This window comes from Orycteropus afer, unplaced genomic scaffold (genome assembly GCF_000298275.1).
Source record: "Orycteropus afer afer isolate SDZICR_OR568_19922 unplaced genomic scaffold, OryAfe1.0 scaffold00107, whole genome shotgun sequence".
Taxonomy (NCBI): Eukaryota; Metazoa; Chordata; class Mammalia; order Tubulidentata; family Orycteropodidae; genus Orycteropus; species Orycteropus afer.
The window spans coordinates 5,288,612-5,309,910 of NW_006921694.1; the positions used below are offsets into that span (position 1 = coordinate 5,288,612).

The 21,299-nt window shown below is 38.6% G+C and overlaps 1 protein-coding gene across 1 annotated transcript in view; it reads left to right on the forward strand.

Moving 5' to 3' along the window:
- Positions 1–21,299, forward strand: part of CMYA5 (cardiomyopathy associated 5) — a 159,645-nt gene that overhangs the window by 119,348 nt on the left and 18,998 nt on the right. The window contains exons 9-11 of the mRNA XM_007943481.1: positions 13,615–13,748; positions 15,314–15,413; positions 17,171–17,344. Coding sequence (XP_007941672.1) covers positions 13,615–13,748; positions 15,314–15,413; positions 17,171–17,344 — 408 coding nt within the window. The remainder of the gene's footprint in view (positions 1–13,614; positions 13,749–15,313; positions 15,414–17,170; positions 17,345–21,299) is intronic.

Consider the following 21,299-nt stretch of genomic DNA (forward strand, 5'->3'; position numbering starts at 1 on the left):
TTTTTTTTTTTTTTGCAGTGTTCCCTCCATTCCCTTCCCACCCCTGGTAACAACAAAGAAAGTTCCCTTCCATATATAAACATTTTCTTGACTTTTTACAATAATGATCTAATACTATATTTGTCCTTCTGTGATTGACTTTTTTCACTCAGCATAATGTCTTCCAAGTTCATCCATGTTGTGCGGTGTTTTGCAGAGTCTACATTATTCTTTAGGGTTGCATAGTATTCCATTGTGTATATGTACCACAGTTTGATTATCCATTCTTCTGTTGATGGGCATATAGGTTGTTTCCATCTTTTGGCTATTGTGAACAGTGCTGTGATGAACATGGGTGTGGATATATCTGTTCTTGTCTTGGCTCTCACTTCTTTAGGCTATATACCTAGTAATGGGATTGCTGAGTCAAATGGTATTTCTAATTCCAGCTTTTTAAGGAATCACCATACTGTTTTCCACAGTGGTTTTATCATTTGACCGTCCCACCAGCAGTGGATGAGAGTCCCAATCTCTCCACATCCTCCCCAGCAACTGCCACTTTCTGTCTTTTTTAACTTTGCCATTAGTGCTGGAGTGATTTGCATTGTTGTTTTGATTTGCACCTCTCTGATGGGTAATGATCATGAGCATTTCTTCATGTATTCACTGGCTGCCTGAATATCCTCTTTGGTGAAGTGTCCATTCATGCCTTCAGCTCATTTTTTTAATTGGATTGTTAATCTTTTTGTTGTTGAAGTGTTGGAGTTTTCTATGAATTTTAGAGATAAGTCCCTTGTCAGATATGTAATTATTGATGAGTATGAATTTGTTACTGTCATTTTGTAATGTGCTTTTTCATGGTGTTGATTTCCTTGTTCCATATAATTTTCTGTGCTGAACTCATTTTGTTTATGAATTGTGTTATCCCTTCCTTCATTGCTATTGTTTTGGTATTTGCTAAATATTTGTACTGGTCCTCTTTTTTATTTTTATGTGAGATTTATCACTTTTTTTTTGAGGTTACCCTGTGATTTATAATTTCTTCCTTAGTTTAGAACAATCTGTTCTATCTTGCAGTTGTCTTGACTTCCTTACCATTTAGAAGTTCTGTAACTACAAAGTTTTTTCCCTCTTTTTGTTTTTTAGTTGTCTTCATTTGTCAATTGATGTCTCTGGTTCCATGTTCACAATCTTGTAGGCTTATTTACTTTGGATACTTCTATAACTGGGTTGGTTTCTGGGTTATATAATCATGTATGATAATGGTCAGTTGTTGTTTGCTGTTGTTGGTTCTCTGTCCAAAGGACTCCCTTTAGCATCTCTTGTAAGGTTGGTCAGGTTTTAACAAATTCCCTTAATTTCTGCTTATCTAGAAATGTCCTAATTTCACTATCATATTTTGGGGACAATTTTGCTGGGTATATAATTCTTGGTTGGAAATTTTTCTCTTTCAGATTTTTATATATACCATCCCATTGCCTTCTCACCTGCCTGGTTTCTGCCAAGAAGTCTGAGCTTAGTCTTATTGGTTGCCCCTTGTAGGTAACTTTTCATTTCTCTCATGCTGATTTTAGGATTCTTTCTTTGTCTTTGGTTTTGATGAGTTTAATGATAATATGTCTTGGTGATTTTCTTTTGGGGTCTATCCTGTTTGAGGTTCTTTGGACTTCTTGAGTGGATATATTCTCATCTTTCATCATACCCAGGAAAATTCTCTTCCAACAAATCTTTGACAATTTTTTTTTCTGTGGTTTTATTTGTCTCTTCTTGTTCTGGAATTCCGATTATACATAGACTATTCCTTTTAATAGTATCCCACGTGAACCTTAGGCTTTCTTCATTTTGTTTTGATATTTTTTCTGATTGTTCCCTTTACAAAGAAGTATTGAGGTATTTGCTTTCAATCTCCCTAATTCTGTCTTCCATTGATTCAATTCTACTGCTATGCCCATTCAATGTGTTATATATTTCTGAAAATTTAGTATTAATCTTCTAGATTTCTTTCTGTAGGTTTTGTATCATTTCTAATTTTTCATTTATTTTGTCATTTTGTCCTTGTATTGTCTTTCAAAATTGTTCTAGGGCTTTCTCTGTATTTTCCTCAATTTTGTCAGTGTTTTCCTTGATCTGTCTGTCAATTCATTGAAGTTACCTAAATATAATTCTTTTGAATTCCTTATCAGGGAGTTCCAATGCTGCTTCTTCTTCAGGGATGTGTTTGGGGAGCTCTGGTAGCATAGTGCCTAAGGCACTTGACTGCTAACCAGAAGGCTGGCAGTTCAAACCCACAAGCCACTCCTCAGAAGGAAGGTTGGGCAATCTACTTCCATAGTGATACCGCTTCGGAAACCCAAGGAGGTGTTGCTATGTGTTGGGTCTGACTCAACGGCACATAACAATAACAACAACATCCTAGTTCCTTGTTTTTCCTGCTTTATCTTGCTTCTTTGTGTGGACCTTGATGGTCTGTTGTCTCTGAGAATTGTGACGTTTTTCTGTTTATATTTAATTGGTGATTGTATGTTAGAGTGACTTTCCCACAAGTTTAATTTTCTTTGTTTTGTTTGTATGTTATCTATGTAAGCAGGGTACTGTGATTTGCTCCTCTATTCATTAGTTGGTAGCACTTATACACTCACAACCTGTCTCCTTTCTGTTGTCTCCCTCCCTTATGTCCCTGCCATTCTTGGCAAACAGAGCCTATTCTTAGGTCCCTGGTATCTGAATGAGATTGCTGTCACTTTAAAATCCAAAATGGCCACCACCTGTAAACATTCAAAATGGCTGCACCCTCGATGACTCTAAATATCCAAAATGACCACTGCTTGTAAACAATCAAAATGGCTGCCCCTTTGGTCACTTTTAATATCCAAAATGACCACCATGTGTAAACAATCTGTGTTAGACTAGGTTCTCTATAGAAACAAAATCAGTAAAGCTTATATATATAGTGAAAGGGAAATTTATCTTAGGAAAATGACTCACACACTTATAGAAGCTGACAAGTCCAAAGTTCTTGGATCAAATGTCAAGCTGGAGGCTTTTCCCGATTCATGCAGCTGCAGGGGCTGAAGAGCTCAAGGTTGGCAGACAGTATACTGGTTGTTGACTCCAACAAATGATGAATCCAAGATCTCCAGGCCAAACAGTGGATTGTTCACTCACAGACAGTTGTAGGCAGCACAAACAGAATCCCAATCCACAGAAGAGTGTCTCTTTTCCCAGGATGTCCATAAATATACTGGAAGCAGGCCACACCCCTAGGGAAATTGCCTTTCAACAGATTGGCTGCTCAAAACATATACATACATATACATCTGATCCCATCATTGGAACAACCTACCTCACAATTGCTTAAACCACACAGAATTGTGGTCCAGTCAAGTTGACACACAGCTCCAACTATCACACAATCAAAATGGCTTCACCCTCTGGACAGGCAAAAGTCCACAGCTCAGGTTGTCTCCCTCCTTGCTGTTTCCCTTCCTAGTCAGAGGCCACCAGTGCAGTTATCCCTGCAGCCCTTGGTGACCAGGGCTGATCTTTAGATCAATTCTCAGGTCCCAACACCACTTGGAAATATTCAGGCTTTGGTCTGTCAGAGTAGCTGACAGTCCACTGCTCCGGCCATCTTCATACTCACTGTTTTCGTTCAGGTTTTTCCACTAGTTGGTGCCTAATCTACTTCCGTATACTTCTTTTCAAAGCTCAGGGCTCCAGGATTACCTTCTGTATCTCTGTCAATTGGTTTCTCTTTTCTTTGTTGAAGAGGGTCTGTAGAGCTTGTCTGTCTATTCTGCCTTCTTATTGGAAGTCAAAACTTTTTGTTTATGAACTAAAAAAAAAAAAAAGGAATAATCTATGGAAGGATGTCACTCTTCAGATTTCAAATTCCAAACTTTCTGAAGTTTTCATTGGGCTACAAAACAGGAACAACTTCATATGACATCCTAGTAAACTCAGACAGAATAAATAGGCATGAAAACAAACCATTTGGATCTGAGTGTATTCACTTTGGTTTTGGTGCTTGAGCATAAGATGATGAATTGTTAACAATAAAACACCACCACATTTCATGTTACTTTCATTTTCATGCCTGATGGTTTAATTTCACAGATTCAGTGAAGGCGTTGTGATTATTTGTTCAGTCTGCATGACCTCTGTTTCATGCATGGAATACAGATCTCATCCTGAATTTTTACCATGTAAAACTTTATTTTTAAATGAGTAATGAGACATAGCATGTAGTTGACTATATATATGGAAAGCATGTAGTTGACTATATATATGGAATTTTGTCCTTGATAGACCTCACAAAACTTAAGAACAAACACTTAACCTAAAATCCAGCATCCTTGGTATTTCCCAACTACACTGTTACAAATGTAACTAGTCTGTTTTATCCCTAGAAATTTCCTCACTTATCTTTCCTACTTCCTTCTTAGGCTTTAGGGTTAATAGTCAGAGACAGGGCCTAGAAACATGGCAAATGATCAGAAGACATGTATTTAATGGTGAATGAAGTCTGAAATTTAGTTTAGGCCTAAATGTGCTTACTGAAACAATAATTTTATTACTAATTATAATTAATGTACATTTAAAATATCTCATTAGTTATAAATTCTAACAAGATATCCAATACATCTACCCCAGACTAATATTCTAGATATTTTAGTCAAGAATAACATTACCACAACACAGGACATGGTTTTTCATTAATTAACTGAAGCATAATTAGTTGGCAGTGGACATGGGGTTCAATCTCATTGATCCATTCTCAGTGCATCTAAAGATAGTATTCTCCTGATGGACTGGCCAGGCAATAGGTTCTGAAATAACAGCCAATAATATTTGAGGAGTTTGCACGGACCTTTTCCAGGCACAGGGGTCTAAATAGCAGATACGCAAATAGACTCAGGCTGCTGCCCACCTCCCCTTCCTTCTCAGGAATGCACTCTAGCTTTTGGTACTTACACACATTAGGGGTGAATTGGAGGGTTGTTTCTCTATACAGATCTTCTGTTTTGAAGAACTTCAAATTATTTTGTTTTCTGATTCAATAATATTTCTTATTTTTTTCTGGTTGTCCATGTTATTGTTCTTTGAGACAGACACTGAGAAGTGAAATAAGACAACTGAAGTAGAAATGACCTGAAAAAATAATCTGTGGGTCAACAGTGGCCACTCTGATTCTACTGCTCTTAGAGTACGTTCATTCAAAACTAAAACAAAGAAGAACAAACAAATAAAACAACACCACCAAAACCCCCTACAAAACGTCACCCTTCTCCAAATGAACAGTATGTCTGTTGTGCTGTTGTTTTCATTCAATTCACATCTTCCAGATCCAGAACCCTGGCTCTTTTGTACTCTGATTAGGAATTCTTACAAAATCTCCTCAAATGAGTGCTAAAATAAAGACTACTTATGTACTTTATTTTTATAAATGCTCTAGGCTACTAAATAAGCAGATCAAGAGAATGGAAAAGAGGTACAAAACTATCCTAAGTCATTGTCAAGTTCAGAGAACTCTATCTTCAAATCCAGAAAGTCTATTTGTAGTCAAATGATTGGGCTATTGGAGTGTACTAGTCAAGCTACTGTCAATTAGACACCATAACCAGCAATTTTCCTTTAATATAAGCAGGCAATTTAAGAATAGCAACTTTGGAGACTGGGTGTATTAGAATTATTTTTTCATGCCAGAATCAAGCAGACCTTAAAAGATATTCCTTCCTCTAGACATCTTCAAGTTCTAATAACTTTGGTGGCTTTTGGTACGTTGGCCATGTACAAAATGATCACTCATCTTGAATTTTTCCCATTTTAAATATTTTTAAAATCAAGGATTTTAGATCGAGGAGTCAGCTGCAGGGATCCGGGTAAGGGTGGTTGGAGAGGTCCAACAGCTAAGGGAGACAAACTTGTCTGTAGGTTTATCCTACTGTGGTGATGTGTTGCTGTGAGTCTTGAGGCTTGTGCCACTGGTGTTTTAAACCCAGTGGGGTGCACATGGTGCACAGGTATCAGCCCAACTTGCAGACTGAGACAGACTAGGAAGAAGGAGGAGGCCATCCACTTCTCAAAGAATTGGCCAGGGAAAACCTTATGAATAGCAGAGAAACACTTTCTGATACATTACTGCACAACTTTATGAATAGTCCGGAAACATTGTCCAATATAGAGGAAGAAAATGAGTCACTTAGCTTAGAAAGCTCTCAAAGTAGGACTGGGCAAAAGCTGCATTATCAGAGTAAAATCAGCCTTACTCATATGGATAAGGTAAAGTTTTCGAGACCTCCATTTTCAGATGTGGCACCACTCAAATTAAGGAGAAACAGTGGCAAACATGCATTAACAATTGGAACATGGAATGTACGAAGTATTTTTCTTCAGCCAAAACCAGGCCAGGAGCTGATTGTGGAACAGACCATTAACTGCTCATATGTAAGTTCAACAATTAAAACAAGTCCACGAGAGCCAAAATATGATCTAGAATATATCCCTCCTGAATTTAGAGACCATCTAAAAAATAGATTTGATGCATTGAACACCAATGACCGAAAACCAGAAGAATTGTTGGATGATATCAAAAGCATCATCCATGAAGAAAGCAAGAGGTCACTAAAAAGACAACAAAAGAAGAGAAGACCAAAATGGATGACAGAAGAGACTCTGAAACTTGCCCTTGAGTGGAGAGTAGCTAACACAGATGGAAGAAATGACAAGATAAAAGAATTGAACCAAAGATTTCAAAGAGCAGCTCGAGAAGACAAAGCCAATTACTATAATGAAATGTGCAAAGACCTGGAGTTAGAAAACCAAAAGGGAAGAACATATTTGGCATTTCTCAAGCTGAAATAATTGAGGAAAAAAATTAAGCATCGAGTTGCAATATTGAAAGATTCTAAGGGCAAAATATTGAATGATGCAGGGAACATCAAAAGAAGATGGAAGGAATACACAGAGTCCCTGTACCAAAAAGAACTGGTCGATCTTCATCCATTTCAGGAGGTGGCATATGATCTAGAACCAATGGTACTGAAGGAGGAAGTCGAAGCTGCAATAAAGGAATTGGCATACAGAAAGGCTCTAGGAATTGATGGAATACCCACTGAGATATTTCAACAAACACATGCCACACTCACTTAGTTATACCAAGAGATTTGGAAGACAGCTACCTGGCCAACTGACTGGAAGAGATCCATATTTGTATCCATTCCAAAGAAAGGTGATCCCACAGAATGCATCAGGGTTGTATCCTTTCCCCATACTTATTCAATCTATATGCTGAGCAAATAATCCAAGAAGCTGGACTATAAAAAGAAAAATGTGGCATCAGGATTGGAGGAAGAATCATTAACAACCTGAGATATGCTGATGATACAACTTTGCTTGCTGAAAGTGACGATGACTTGAGGCACTTAATGATGAAGATTGAGGAACACAATCTGCAGAATGGATTACATCTCAATATAAAGAAGACAAAAGTCCTCACAACTGGACCAATAAGCAGCATCACGATAAATGGAGAGAAGATTGAGGTTGTCAAAGACTTCACATTGCTTGGTTCTACAATTGAGGCCAATGGAAACAGCAGTCAGGACATTAGATGATGTGTAGCCCTGAGCAGCTCAGCTGCAAAGGAACTCTTTCAAGTGCTGAGGAGCTAGGATGTCTCCTTGAGGACTAAGGTGTGCCTGACACAGGACATGATATTTCCAGTTGCCTTGTATGCATGTGAGAGCTGGACAATGAATAAGGAAGACCAAAGAAGAGTTGATGCTTTTGAGTTGTGGTGCTGGAGAAGAATGCTGAAGGTACCATGGACTGCCAAAAGAACTAACAGATCTGTCCTGGAGGAAGTGCAGCCGGAATGCTCCTTGGAAGCGAGAGTGACCAGACTTTGTCTCACCTACTTTGGTCATGTTGTCAGAGGGGACCATTCCTTGGAGAAGGATGTCATGCTTGGTAAAGTGGAGGGTTGACAAAAGAGGGGAAGGTCTTCAACGAGATGGATTAACATGGTGGCTGTGACAATGGGCTCAAGTATAACAAGGATCATGGAGCTGGAGTGGGATCAGATGGTGTTTCGTTCTGCTGTGCATGGGGTCGCTATGAGTTGGAAATGACTCGACGGCACCTACCAACAATGAGATAATTAGGGTTCCTTGAACTACTACGTTGTCATCATTGTTAGGTGCCATTGAGTTGGTCTGACTCATAGTGACCCTGTATGCAACAGAATGGAACATTGCCTGGTCCTGTGCCACCCTCACATCCAAATTGTTGCTATGTTTGGATCATTGTTGGAGCCATATGTTCATCCAGTTCATTGAAAGTCTTCCTCTTTTTCACTGACCATCTACTTTATAAAGCATGATGTCATTCTCCAGGGACTGATACTTCCTGATAACCTATCCAAAGTATGTGAGATGAAGTTTGACTATTCTCTCCTCTAAGGAACATTCTGGCTATACTTCTTCTAAGACAGATTTGTTCACTTTTCTGGCTCTTAACCCACTGCCATTGAGTCGATTCCAACTCATAGCAACCCTATAGGACAGAATGGACCTGACCATAAGTTTTCCGAAATTGTAAGTTTCATGAAAGCAGACTGCCTCATCTTTCTCCCCTGGAGCAGCTGGGGGGTTTGAACCACTGACCTTTTGGTTATCAGATGAATGTTTTAACCACTGCACTACCAGAACTCCTTATTCTTCTGAAACCAAACCAAACCCACTGCTGTTGAGTTGTATCCAACTCATAGCGACCCCTCCTTGGGTTTCTGAGGCAGTATCACTACAGAAGTGCAGTATATCATTTGATTTCTTGACTGCTGCTTGCATGGGTGGTGATTGTGGATCCAAGTAAAATGAAACACCGACAACTTCAATCTTTTCTCTGTTTATCATGATGTTGCTTATTGGTCCAGTTGTGAGGATTTTTAATTTCTTTTTGTTGAGGTGTAATCCGTACTGCAGTCTGTAGTCTTTGATCTTCATCAAGAAGTACTTCAAATGATCTTCACTTTCAGCAAGCAAGGTGGTGTCATCTGCATATCTCAGATTATTAATGACCCTTCATCCAATCTTGACACCACATTCTTCTTTATACAGTCAGCTTCTGAATTTTTGCTCAGCATACAGACTGAATAAGTATGGTGAAAAGATACAACCTGATGCACACCTTTTCTGATTTTAAACCATGCAGTAGCCCCTTCTGTTCTAATGACAACTTTCTTGTCTATGTACAGGTTCTTCATGAACACAATTTAGTGTTCTGGATTCTATTCTTCTCAATGTTATCCATGATTTGTTATGATCCACACAGTTGAATGATTTTGCATAGTTAATAGGACACTGGTAAACACCTTTCTGGTATTTTTTGCTTTCAGTCAAGATCTGTCTGACATCAGCAATGATTTCACTTGTTCCACGTCCTCTTCTGAATCTGGCTCGAATATTTAGCAGTTCCTTGTCAATGTATTGCTGCAACTATTTTTGAATTATCTTCAGCATAATTTTACTTGCTTGTGATATTGTTAGATAATTTCCACATTCTGTTGGATCACCTTTCTTTGGGATGGGCACAAATATGGATCTCTTCCTGTCAGCCAGGAAGCTGTATTTCAAATTTCTTGGCATAGATAAGTGAGCATTTCCAGAGTTCCATCTGTTTGTTGAAACATCTCAATTCATATTCCACTAATTCCTGGAGGCTTGATTTTCACCAACATCTTCAGGGGAGCTTGGACTTCTTCCTTCAAAACTATCAGTTCTTGATCATATTCTATCTCCTGAAATGACTGAACATTGACCAATTCTTTAGGTACAGTGAATTTGTGTATTCCTTCTATCTTCTTTTGATGCTTCCTGTGTCTTTCGGTATTTTGCCCATGTTGTTGTTATTAAGGAGCTCTGGTGGTTAAGTGTCTAAGGCATTTGACTGGAAGCTTGGTGATTCAAACCCGCCAACTGCTCCATGAAAGGAAGATGGGACAATCTACTTCCATAAAGATTTACCACCTTGGAAATCAATGGGGGTTACTAGGAGTCGAATTGACTTGATGGCAGTGAGTTTGGTTTATTTGGTTTTGTTATTAGGTGCCAAGTCAGATCTGACTTGTAGTGACCCTATGTACAACAGAACAAAACACTGCCTGGTCCCGCACCAGCCTCACAGTCCCTGCTATACCTGAGCCCATCGCTGCAGCCACTGTGTCAATCCATCTCGTTGAGGGTCTTCCCCTTTTTCACTGACCCTCGGCTTTACCAAGCATGATATCCTTTTCCAGGGAATCGTCCCTTCTGACAACCTGACCAAAGTAGGTGAGACAAAGTCTGGCCATTCTCACTTCCAAGGAGAATTCTTCCTTCACTTCTTCCAGGACAGATTTGTTGGTTGTTTTGGCAGCCATGGTACCTTCAGTATTCTTCACCAATACCACAACTCAAAAGCATCAACTCTTTGGTCTTCCTTATTCATTGTACAGCTTTCACATGGATATGAGGCAATTGAAAAATACTATGGCTTGGATTAGGTGCACTTTAGTCTTTAAGCACTTTAAAGAGGTCTTTTGCAGCAGATTTGCCCAGTGCGATATGTCATCTGATTTCTTGACTGCTGCTTCCATTGGTGTTGATTGTGGAGCCAAGTAATATGAAATCTTTGACAACTTCAATCTTTTCTTAATTTATTGTGATGCTGTTTATTGGTCCAGTTGTGAGGATTTTCATTTTCTTTGTGTTGAGCTGTGATCCATTCTGAAGACTATAGTCTTTAATCTTCATTAGCAAGTGCTTCAAGTCATCTTCTCTTTCAGCAAGCAAGGTTGTGTTGTCTTCATATCTCAGGTTGTTAATGAGTCTTCCTCCAATTCTGGTGCTGCATTCTTCTTCATATAGTCCAGCTTCTTGGATTGTTTGCTCAGCATACAGATTGAATAAGTATCGTGAAAAGATACAGCCCTAATGCACTCTTCCTGATTTTAAACCAGGCAGTATCACCTTGTTATGTTCAAATGACACTCTCAGATTCCTCATGAGCACAATCAAGTGTTCTAGAATCCCCATTCTTGCAATGTTATCCATAATTCATTATGATCCACACAGTTGAATGTTTTTGCATAGTCAATGAAACACAAGTAAACATCTTTCTGATATTCTTTGCTTTCAGCCAAGATCCATCTGACATCAGCAATCATGTCCCTCATTCCATGTCCTTTTCTGAATCCAGCTTGCATTTCTGGAAGCTCTCAGTCAATACGCTGCTGTAACCATTTTTGAATTATCTTCAGCAAGATTTTACTTGTGTTTGATATTAATGATACTGTTTGATAAATTCCACATTCAGTTGGATCACCTTTCTTTGGAATGAGTACAATTATGGATCTCTTCCAGTCAGTTAGCCAGGTAGCTGTCTTCCACATTTCTTGGCATAGATGAGTAAGTGCCTCCAGCACGGCATCTGTTTGTTGAAACACCTCAATGGATATTCCATAAATTCCTGGAACCTTGTTTTTTGCCAATTCCTTCAGTACAGCTTCAACTTCTTCTTTTGATACCAGTGGTTATTGATCACATGCCATCTCCTGAAATGAATGAACATGAAGCAATTCTTTTTGGTACAGTGACCATTTCTATTCTTTCTGTCTTCTTTTGATGTTTCTTGTGTCATTCAATATTTTACTCATAGAATTTTTTGATATTGCAACTTGAGGCTTGAATTTTTCTTCAAGTCTTTCAGCTTGGGAAATTCTGAGTATGTCCAATTCTTTGCACATTTCACCATAATGCCTTACTTTGTCTTCTTGTTCTGCCCTTTGAAATTTTCTATTCAACTCTTTTACATCACCGTTTCTTCCATTCACTTTAACTATTCTACATTCAAGAGCAAGTTTCAAAGTCTCTTTTGACATGCACTTTACTCTTTTCTTCATTTCCTGTCTTTTTAATAACCTTTTGCTTTCTTCAGGTATGCTGTCCTTGATGTCACCCCACAACTTGTCTGGTCTTTGGTCATTAGTGTTCAATACATCAAATATATTCTTGATGGTCTCTTAATTCAGGTGTGAAATACTCAAGTTCGCATTTTGGCTTTCATGGACTTATTTTAATTTTCTTCAACTTCAACTTTAATGTGCATATGATCAATTGATGGTCTATTCCTCAAGCAGCCCCTAGTCTTTTTCTAACTGATGATATTGAGCTTCTCTATAATTTCTTTCCATGAATTTAATTCCTGTGTATTCTATCTGTTGAGGTCCACAGGTACAGTCACTGTTCATATTTTTGAAAAATGTTATTTTCAATGAATAAGTCTTTGGTCTTGCAAAATTCTGTCATGTAATCATGGATGTTGTTCCTATTACCAAGGCAGTGTACTTCAGCTATCTGTCCTTTGTTTCCAGCATTCACGTTCCAATCACCAGTAATTATCACTCCATCTTGATTACACATTTGATCAATTTCAGAGCACAGAAATTAGTAAAAATCTTCAATTTCTTCATTTTTGGCTTTAGTGGTTAGTGTGTAAATTTTAATAATAGTTATATTAACTGGTAGTCCTTGTATGGATATTGTTTTATCACTGACTATATTGTTCTTCAGGAAAGATTTTGAAATATTCCTTTTGGTGATCAATGTGATGTCACTCCTCTTCAGTTTGTCATTCCTGGTATAGTAAACTATGTGTTTGTTTGATTCAAAAAGGTCAATACCAGTCCATTTCAACCTGGGATATTGATCTTTATGAATTCCATTTCATTTTGATGACTTCTCATTTTCCTAGATTTGTACTTTGCACATTCCATGTTCCAATTTTTAATAGATATTTGCAGCTTTTCCCCCTCATTTTAGTCATGCCCATAACAGTAAATGAATGCCTTGAAAGCTTTACTCCATCCATGTCATTAATGTCAACTCTATTTTGAGGAGGCAGCTCTTCTCCAGTCATATTTTGAGTGCCCTCCAACTAGAGGGGCTCATCTTCTGGGACTATCTCAAATAATTTTCTGCTGCCATTTGTAAGATTTCCACTGGCCAATTTTTCCAAAAGTAGATAGCCAGGTCCTCCTTGTAGTATGTCTCAGTCTGGAAGCTCCCCTGAAACCTGTCCACCATGGATGTCTGTGGTGGTATTTAAAATACCAGTGGCATGACTTCCAGGATCCCAGCAACACACAAGCCACCAGTGTGACAATCTGACAGACAAATCATAGTCCTTGTACAATATATTAGTTTAACATTATCTTAATCCAAAAGGACCCTCTCAGTCAGTAATTGATAAAGAAATAAATATAATTAACCTTAATTTTACTTATAATATAATTAAACTTAATTTGTTTTCTTAAAAATAGTGATAATTTTTTTTTTCTGGTTTCCTTCTAAAGAGAATTGTGGAAGGCATATATTGGACAAAAATTGACAAAAATAGGAATGATTTGACAAAATAATCTTAATGGAAAATGACCATTTTGCAGAATTCAGCTTGCTAACTCTAGTGGTCATATAAAGAGAAGAAAACAATTATTTATTGTTAATGAAAGATGTTCATTCCCTACAAAATTGAAATATGACAAGTTATCTAGTATTGGTATTACATTTAAAACTATTATTTTCCCTTTATGTTTAGATCTTTCTCTGGAATTAAAGGACTACAGCTGAAAGTTAACCTCCAACCCAATGATAATTATTTTTTCTACGTGAGAGCCATCAATGCATTTGGGACAAGTGAGCAGAGCGAAGCTGCCCTCATTTCTACCAGAGGTACTTTCTCCTTCATACACAAAGAGCTATTTTACTTCCTTCTCATCTACCACTCAGAAAAGACATCCTAGAGGGCAACTTCATAAAGCCCCCAACCTGCTGCCAGTGCTAGGTTTTGGGCATGAAAACTCAAGACTGGTGAAAGATCAAGATGTTTCTTAATTTTCTTCTGGTTTAGAGGTCTCAACTTTGGCTATCCTTCAGTAATCACTCAGGGTGCTTAAAAATCTGATCGCTGGACCCCATTCCTAGTGATTCTGAGTTAACTGATCTGCAGGGAGCCCCAGACATGTATTTATTTATTTATTTATTTTAAATTATTATTCGGGTGAAAATTTTCAGAGCAAATTCATTTTCCATACAACAGTTCATACACATTTTGTTTCTTTTCATGACATAAATTGCAATCTCCATAATATAACAGCCCTCCTCCCACTTCCTGGAAGCCACAGGAGTGAATTAAGTTTTAGGCCCAAAGGGTTACTGGAGAAGCTTGGGGGTTTCACCAATCTCTATCAGACCAGTAATGCTCTAGTCATGTATTTTAAAATTCTCTCCAAATGTTCTTATTTGGCTCACAATGTGCTATAATGTGTGGGTATGTTTTGGTCCTTGGGGATGTGTGTATCTGTGCTTTTGGGGTATGGAGATTCTTTTTCTATTACATTTGGAATTCTATGAACAAGAATAAGACAGAAGTCTTATTCTTCTATTTATTCTTTGTACCTGGCACGCAGTACGTGGCAATTAATGTTTGTTGACTAATGGACTGAGTAAATGAATGACTCAAAGAACTGATAAAGCCATTCAATGATATTTTGGGGATAATACCCATATATTTCAACAAATATTGGCTATTCTCAGTTATTGTGAAGGGAAGTGATAAATGGAAAGGTGTTCATATTATTATTTTATCCTAGAGTCAAATGGCACAGGATTCAGGGTATCACATTCAGTGATTTACCAACAAGCAGAAACTTGTACATGTGTCTTGTTTATGATGTAGTTAGGGCCAGCTTGCTGTTTATAAAGGAAGGACATAAAAGCTACCTGCCCAGGTATGTTTTTCACGCAGGCCCAGTATGGTGCCTATAACTTCTACTATTTGAACTACACCTTTAAGTTACACCAGTGCTTCTGCAAACTTTGATGTTTGCAGAAACATGAAAATCCTGAGGATATTGTTAACTTACTGATTGTGATTCATTAGTTCTGGGATGGGGCCTGAGATTCTACAGTTCTAAGTAGTTTCCAGATGATATAGATTCTGCTGATGTATAGACCACACTTTGTGCAAGTGTGTGTTTGTGTTGGGGGGGAGGTGGGTAGTTCTTTTATAGGAGACACTTGTAAAGATGTAACTATGAGGAACCAGGTGGAAGTAACCAGCCACTGGTAGTCACTAATGCCTTATCATGGATGCACTTTTTGGCTGTGTATCTGCAAACCCTGATCAGGGGATTTTGATGTCAGGGGAAAGGAAGACATTGAACTGTGGGTCTTAGCCTAGGGACAGCTCTTGACATTGTGGCAATGTTTTAATCTTATTTTCTTAACTGCAAAAGGAACCAGATTTCTATTGTTGAGAGAAACAGCTCACCCTGCACTGCAAATTTCCTCAAATGGGACAGTGATTAGCTTTGCTGAAAGAAGACGACTGACAGAGTAAGTAGAAGAAGAAAGCACAAATGTGCTGATGCCTTAGCAGTAGAAATCTTCTTAGAATATGTCACCTCTGTGTGGTCTCACCCGAACATATTCCTGGTTTAATGACCATGCCCAGATGTCATATCAAATATAAATGTGTGCACAGCCATGCAGTTCAGTTATAGTTCATTACTAGGCAGAAAGTGACAGGTACAGTTTATAACTTGGAGAAAGTGTCACCATAGTTATTGGAAATATAGGCACAAATGGTTTTAAGACATAGTCTATTTTAAGGTATTATCTCTGGTTTAATGAAAAAGAGTCCAGGTTAATTCTTCTATAATTTTCCATAGCAAACTTTATTTTCCATCAATCCACTTGAAAATGAATAGAGCAGGATGATATATTGTTGAGTACTTAGTTCTGACCACACACAGAGCTTTCAGAATCTTGCTGCCACAGTGGCCCCAAGAAAGGGAAGCACAAAAGTAAAGAAGAGCCAGAAACTGAAGACAAGGTGGGGAGACTGTCCTGTAGTTTGCTGCAACCTCTCCTGATTATTTTGAGGGTCAAAATGGTCAAATGGGAGACAATAGGTAAAAGTCTTTTGAAAACTGTAACACCATATAGAGCACATGCTGCTGATTATATTGTTGTGCCCAGGGATTGGTAGGCTACAAGTTCTCACAATAAAACACAAAACTCAATCAACAGTGACTTGCACTATTTTTCGATCAGATTGCTGGTCTGGCGAAGGCCAAGCTCAGGTCTTACGTGCCTCGGGTAATGGCCAAGCCTTCTACGGCATTCCAAGAACCCTGTGATATTACTGTCTAAAAGGACTGACCAGTTGATGTAATTATTTGTCAGCCACTAGATCCTCAATAATCCTGGAGCAGCAGCTCTGTTTCCTGCATCTTTGAATCCCCAGAATCTAGCATGGGGCTGCCACATTGTAGGTGCTGGAAAACACACAACAAATGAGGGAATTCAGTGTGAAAAAAAAAAAAAAGAAATGGATTGGGCTTTTCTGTCTTTTTTGGATTTCTTAAAAAACAATAATAAAAAAGATAGACTGGAGGTTGATAAGAGTTTGTAGATAATAACTGATGATAACTATATTTTATATAATTTTATTGATTATCAACCTGGAAATTAGTTCATAAACATCAAGGCTTTTCTCCAGAGTGAGGACTTGTCAGTAGACACCTCTCTGAAATGAGAAAATGAAAAACAGTTCCTTGCATTAATCATTTCCTCATCGGTTAAAGGGGAGAGGGAGAGGATGAATGTTGACACTGCTAAAATTAAAAATATTTCCTGCTGTCTCAGCCATTTCAAAGCACAATTGAGCAATTCATGCCAACAAGGTTACCCATGAGCAGGTGAAAGTTCTTTAGTTCATTTCACCACGGCTTTTAAAAATAACTAAAGTGAGATAAAAAGAGTCATTTAAACAACCTCTCAGGTGCAACTTCTACAATCCAAAGAGGACAGAGGACAGATGACTGTTGACCACAAGCCTCTACAAAGCTGATCAATTATAAGTGGCAGTGGAAGCTATGTCAAATGCATCTTGAGTGTTTGGGGAATTCTGTGGTGATCAGGTCAAAAAGGTTAAGGACACAATGAACAAAATATCTTTAGTCAAATTCCAGCAGTTTTCAAGGATAGGACCCTGCTTAAACTGTGTGCATGTTTGGGAATGTTGACTCTTAAGAGATAAACACTGGTGATTTCTGTGCTAAACTTAATCTGGTTAACTTTGCCTGCAGAATCCCATCAGTGCTGGGTGAAGAGCTGCCTGCCTGTGGCCAGCATTACTGGGAAACCACGGTCACAGACTGCCCGGCTTACCGGCTTGGCATCTGCTCCAGCTCGGCTGTACAGGCGGCTACCCTTGGACAAGGCGAGACCTCGTGGTATATGCATTGTTCTGAGCCACAGAGGTAAGGCAGGCCTCTTTCTCCTTTTCATTCTCTCTTAGTCCAAGTGCTGTGAGTTGATGTATAGGTAGGGATACTTGAGGATAATAAATAAATAGCATGCTGTTTCTCTGTCCAAGTTCTGAACCAACTAAGAAAGAAAGCAAGAGTCAAGTATGTGGAGACTAAAGTAATACTCTGATTATTGAGGAAGCTGATATTAAAGAATGAGGGAAAGAAGGTTTTTTTATACTAAAAACTTTTAATAGACAGGCTTATCCACCTGGACAGGAGCTCTGGGGGTGTAGTGCCTAAGGCATTTGACTGCTAACCAGAAGTTTGGCAGTTCAAAGCCACCAGCCACTCCATGAAAGGAAGACTGGGCAATCTACTTCTGTAAAGATTTACCACCTCAGAAGCCCAAAGGGGGTCACCATGAGTCAGAATCAACTAGATGGCAGTGAGTTTGGTTTTTTGGTTTTATCCACTTAGAACTTTGGCTAGGTTGGCTTTCCCACCCTGCAGGAAAGACTGGGTCCCTGAAGAAACAGAAAGATATGTGTTTCCTGTGGGTCACTTATAACCAAGAGATAAGGAAGGGGAAGGGACTTCCATGCCATACTTGCCAAGTTATTCCTTCTAAACTCATCCCAGGTAGAGAGAGACCACAAGTATAAGGTTAAAAGGGTTTTCTTCAAAGAGAAGGAACAAACAAGAGTGAGGAAAAAGTGGTACCTCCCAATTCCTTGATGGTGACTATTGGAGGTTTGCAAAGTATAGCCCATGGACCAAATATGAGCTGTCTTCTGTTTTTATAAATAAAGTTTTATTAGAACACAGTCAAGCTCATTGGTCCTAGGGCCATTTTTGTGCTTCAATGGCAGAGCTGACAACAGAGACTGAATGGCCTAACCTGCTACCCAATTTTTAAACATTTACTGTCTGGCCCATTACAGAAAAAAAAAAAAAAAAAATTGCTGACCCCTTGGTATATATTACTAGTATTATTTGGTTACCAAAAAAAACCAAACTCACTGCCTTCTAGTCGATTCTGAGTAATAGAAATCCCCACTGGGTTTCTGAGGGTGTAAATCTTTATGGCAGTAGATCTCCCATCTTCCTTCCATGGAGAGCCTGGTGGGTTTGAAGCACTGACTTTCTGGTCAGCAGCCAGATGTCTTATCCACTATGCCACCAGAGCTCCTTATTATTTGGTGAGTGGACATTTAAAAAAAGAAAGAAAGAAAGAAAAGGTGATTAAACAGGGTTAGCCACAACAAGATAAAGCAAACATGTTATATATATAACCAAACTCCAAACTCACTGCCATTGACTCATTACTGACTCATAGTGACCTCTATTGGGTTTCTGAGGGTAAAAATATTTATGGAAGTAGATTGCCCAGTCTTCCTTCTATGCAGCAGTTGGTGGGTTTAAACCACTGACCTTCTGGTTAGCAGCCAGATGTCTTATCCATTACACCGCCAGAGCTTCTTATTAATTGGTGAGTGGACATTAAAAGAAAAAAAAGTAATTAAACTGTGTTAACAAAATCAGGACACATGACATCAGCACTAAAATCAAATCAGAAATAGATACACGAAATAAGACCATAAAACATTGTACACTAAAAATCAAGGAAGCCAACCTGCACCTGACAAGAGCAACTAACCAAATACAGGGAATAAAAGTTCTAGGTACAAACTTCCAAATGGAGAGGAAAACAGGACACTGTCCTCATAGAACAAAAATGTAGAGACAAGAATTCATTCCAAGGTAACCACAGAGAAACAATCCTCCTAAGCAAATACAGAAGGAAGGAAAACACATGGGTTTACTAAGCACAAAACCAACAACAAAGAAGAAAAGAGACGAAACACTTGACAACAAAACAAACTCAACAGAGAAAAGTATATGGACCAAGGAAACTCCAACAACACAACAACAACAACAAAGCACAATAGAATGACAGCAATTAATTCATACCTATCACTAATTCCACTTAATGTGAATGGACTAAATGCACCAATCAAGAGAAAGAGAGCGGCAGACTGGATAAGAAAAGAAGACCCATTGGTATGCTGCCTACAAGAAACCCACCTTAGACACAAAGATAAAAACAAATTAAGAGTCAAGGGGTGGAAAAAAATATTCCAAGCCAATGGTAACTAAAAAAGAGCAGGAGTGGCAATATTAATTTCTGATAAAATAGACTTTAAAGTGAAAACAACATAAGAGACAAAGAAGGATACTATATGATGCTGAAATGGTCAATTTACCAAGAAGACATTATGATAATAAATATCTATGTACCCAATGAAAGTGCTCCAAAATATGTGAAGCAAATATTAAGTGAATTAAAAGGGACAATAGACAACTCTGCAATAGTAGTAGAAAACTTTAACACACCACTTTTAAGGAGGGACAGATCAACTAGAAAAAACTCAACAAAGATACAGAAGAACTCAACAACACAATCAACCAACTCGACCTCTTTGACATATACACAGCATTCCACCCAAAAAAGCACAATTCACATTTTTCTCCAGTGCACATGGATCCTTCTCCAGAATAGATCATATGTTAGGACATAAAACAAGCCTTGAGTTCTGGCGAGATGGCAGAGTAGGCAGAAGGACTGCACAGAACCTCTTCAACAAAGAAAAGGGAAGCCAATTAACACAGACACAGAAGATAATCTTGGACCCCTGAGGCTTGAAGGGAAGGATACAGAAGTGGACTAAACCCCAACTAGCAGAAGAATTTGCATGAAAATACCAAAAAGGGAGACATATGGAGCTGCAGTCTGGCAATGACCTGAGCGACCCTGACAGTACAGGCAGCTTGGAGATTCCCAAGTGGTGGTAGGGCCTAAGAATTAACCTAAAAATCACCCTGCTAGCTAGGGACTGCACAGAGGACTGTGCACAGTGGCTAGGGAACAAACGGAGAAGGTGAAGAGAAAGGTGGGTTGAGCTGTGGACTTTTGCTGGTCCGGAGGACGCTGCCATTTTGAAGGTTTAAAAAGCGGCTTGACTATTTTGGATATTTAAAGAGACAGCATTCTCGCAGATTTCTGGGGCTTAAGAGCACGTTCTGCTTTCCAGCAATGCCAAGGACACTTGGGGCCTGCAAGACTGAAAAGGTATGACATTCTTCTTGTTACTACACCCTATAACTGCTTGGTGAACGGAGATGTGGCCATCCCTACTCCCACCTACCTTCTGGGCCCACAGGAACTCCATCACAGTCTGTGTGCTCAGATGGAGCCTGCGTGCCCTACTCAGTCATCCACCAATTTTTTCCTTTTCACATTCTTTTTCCTGATGATTAGTTTTCTTGTTTTTGTCCATTCAAACCAAATAATATTATTAATAATTTTGTCCTTTTTATTATTATTATTACTCTTCCCCTACCAGGTCCTAGCTTTCAACATTTTTTCTTTTCCCTGGGCCTGGTTGAAATTCTGCCTCCCCAACCCCAATTTAAGGTTTTTTTTTTTTTCTTTTTCCCCCCTTTTTTTTCTCATGACTAACCCCAGTCCTTGTTTATATTTTTGCATTTTTTCCTATTTTTTTCTTCATTTATTATTCTCCTTCCCTACTTTTTTTTTCTTCTTCTTAGTGCTCTATCCCCAGATATTGCATGTTTGCTTATTTTTTCTTCTTTTTTTCCCTTTTCTCTTTTTTTGGTTACTGTTCCTGTGTGATTACATGGTGTATTTTTCATCCATGGGTTTTAGTTTTTTGATGGTTATTCAATTGTAATTTGTGTCTAACTGAGTGGGAGACAACAACAATCCTCATAAGACACAACTACACCCACACCTCCTGACACTTCACTTGCTGAGCGAGGGCCACTTCCTCCTTCTCCACCAACAGGCCAATGATAAAAAACCACCAAGAAGAGCCTGAACCACCTTGGCTGCTCTTCATAAACAGTTAAAAGAGATCTAAATACAACCACGTTACATTGCCTC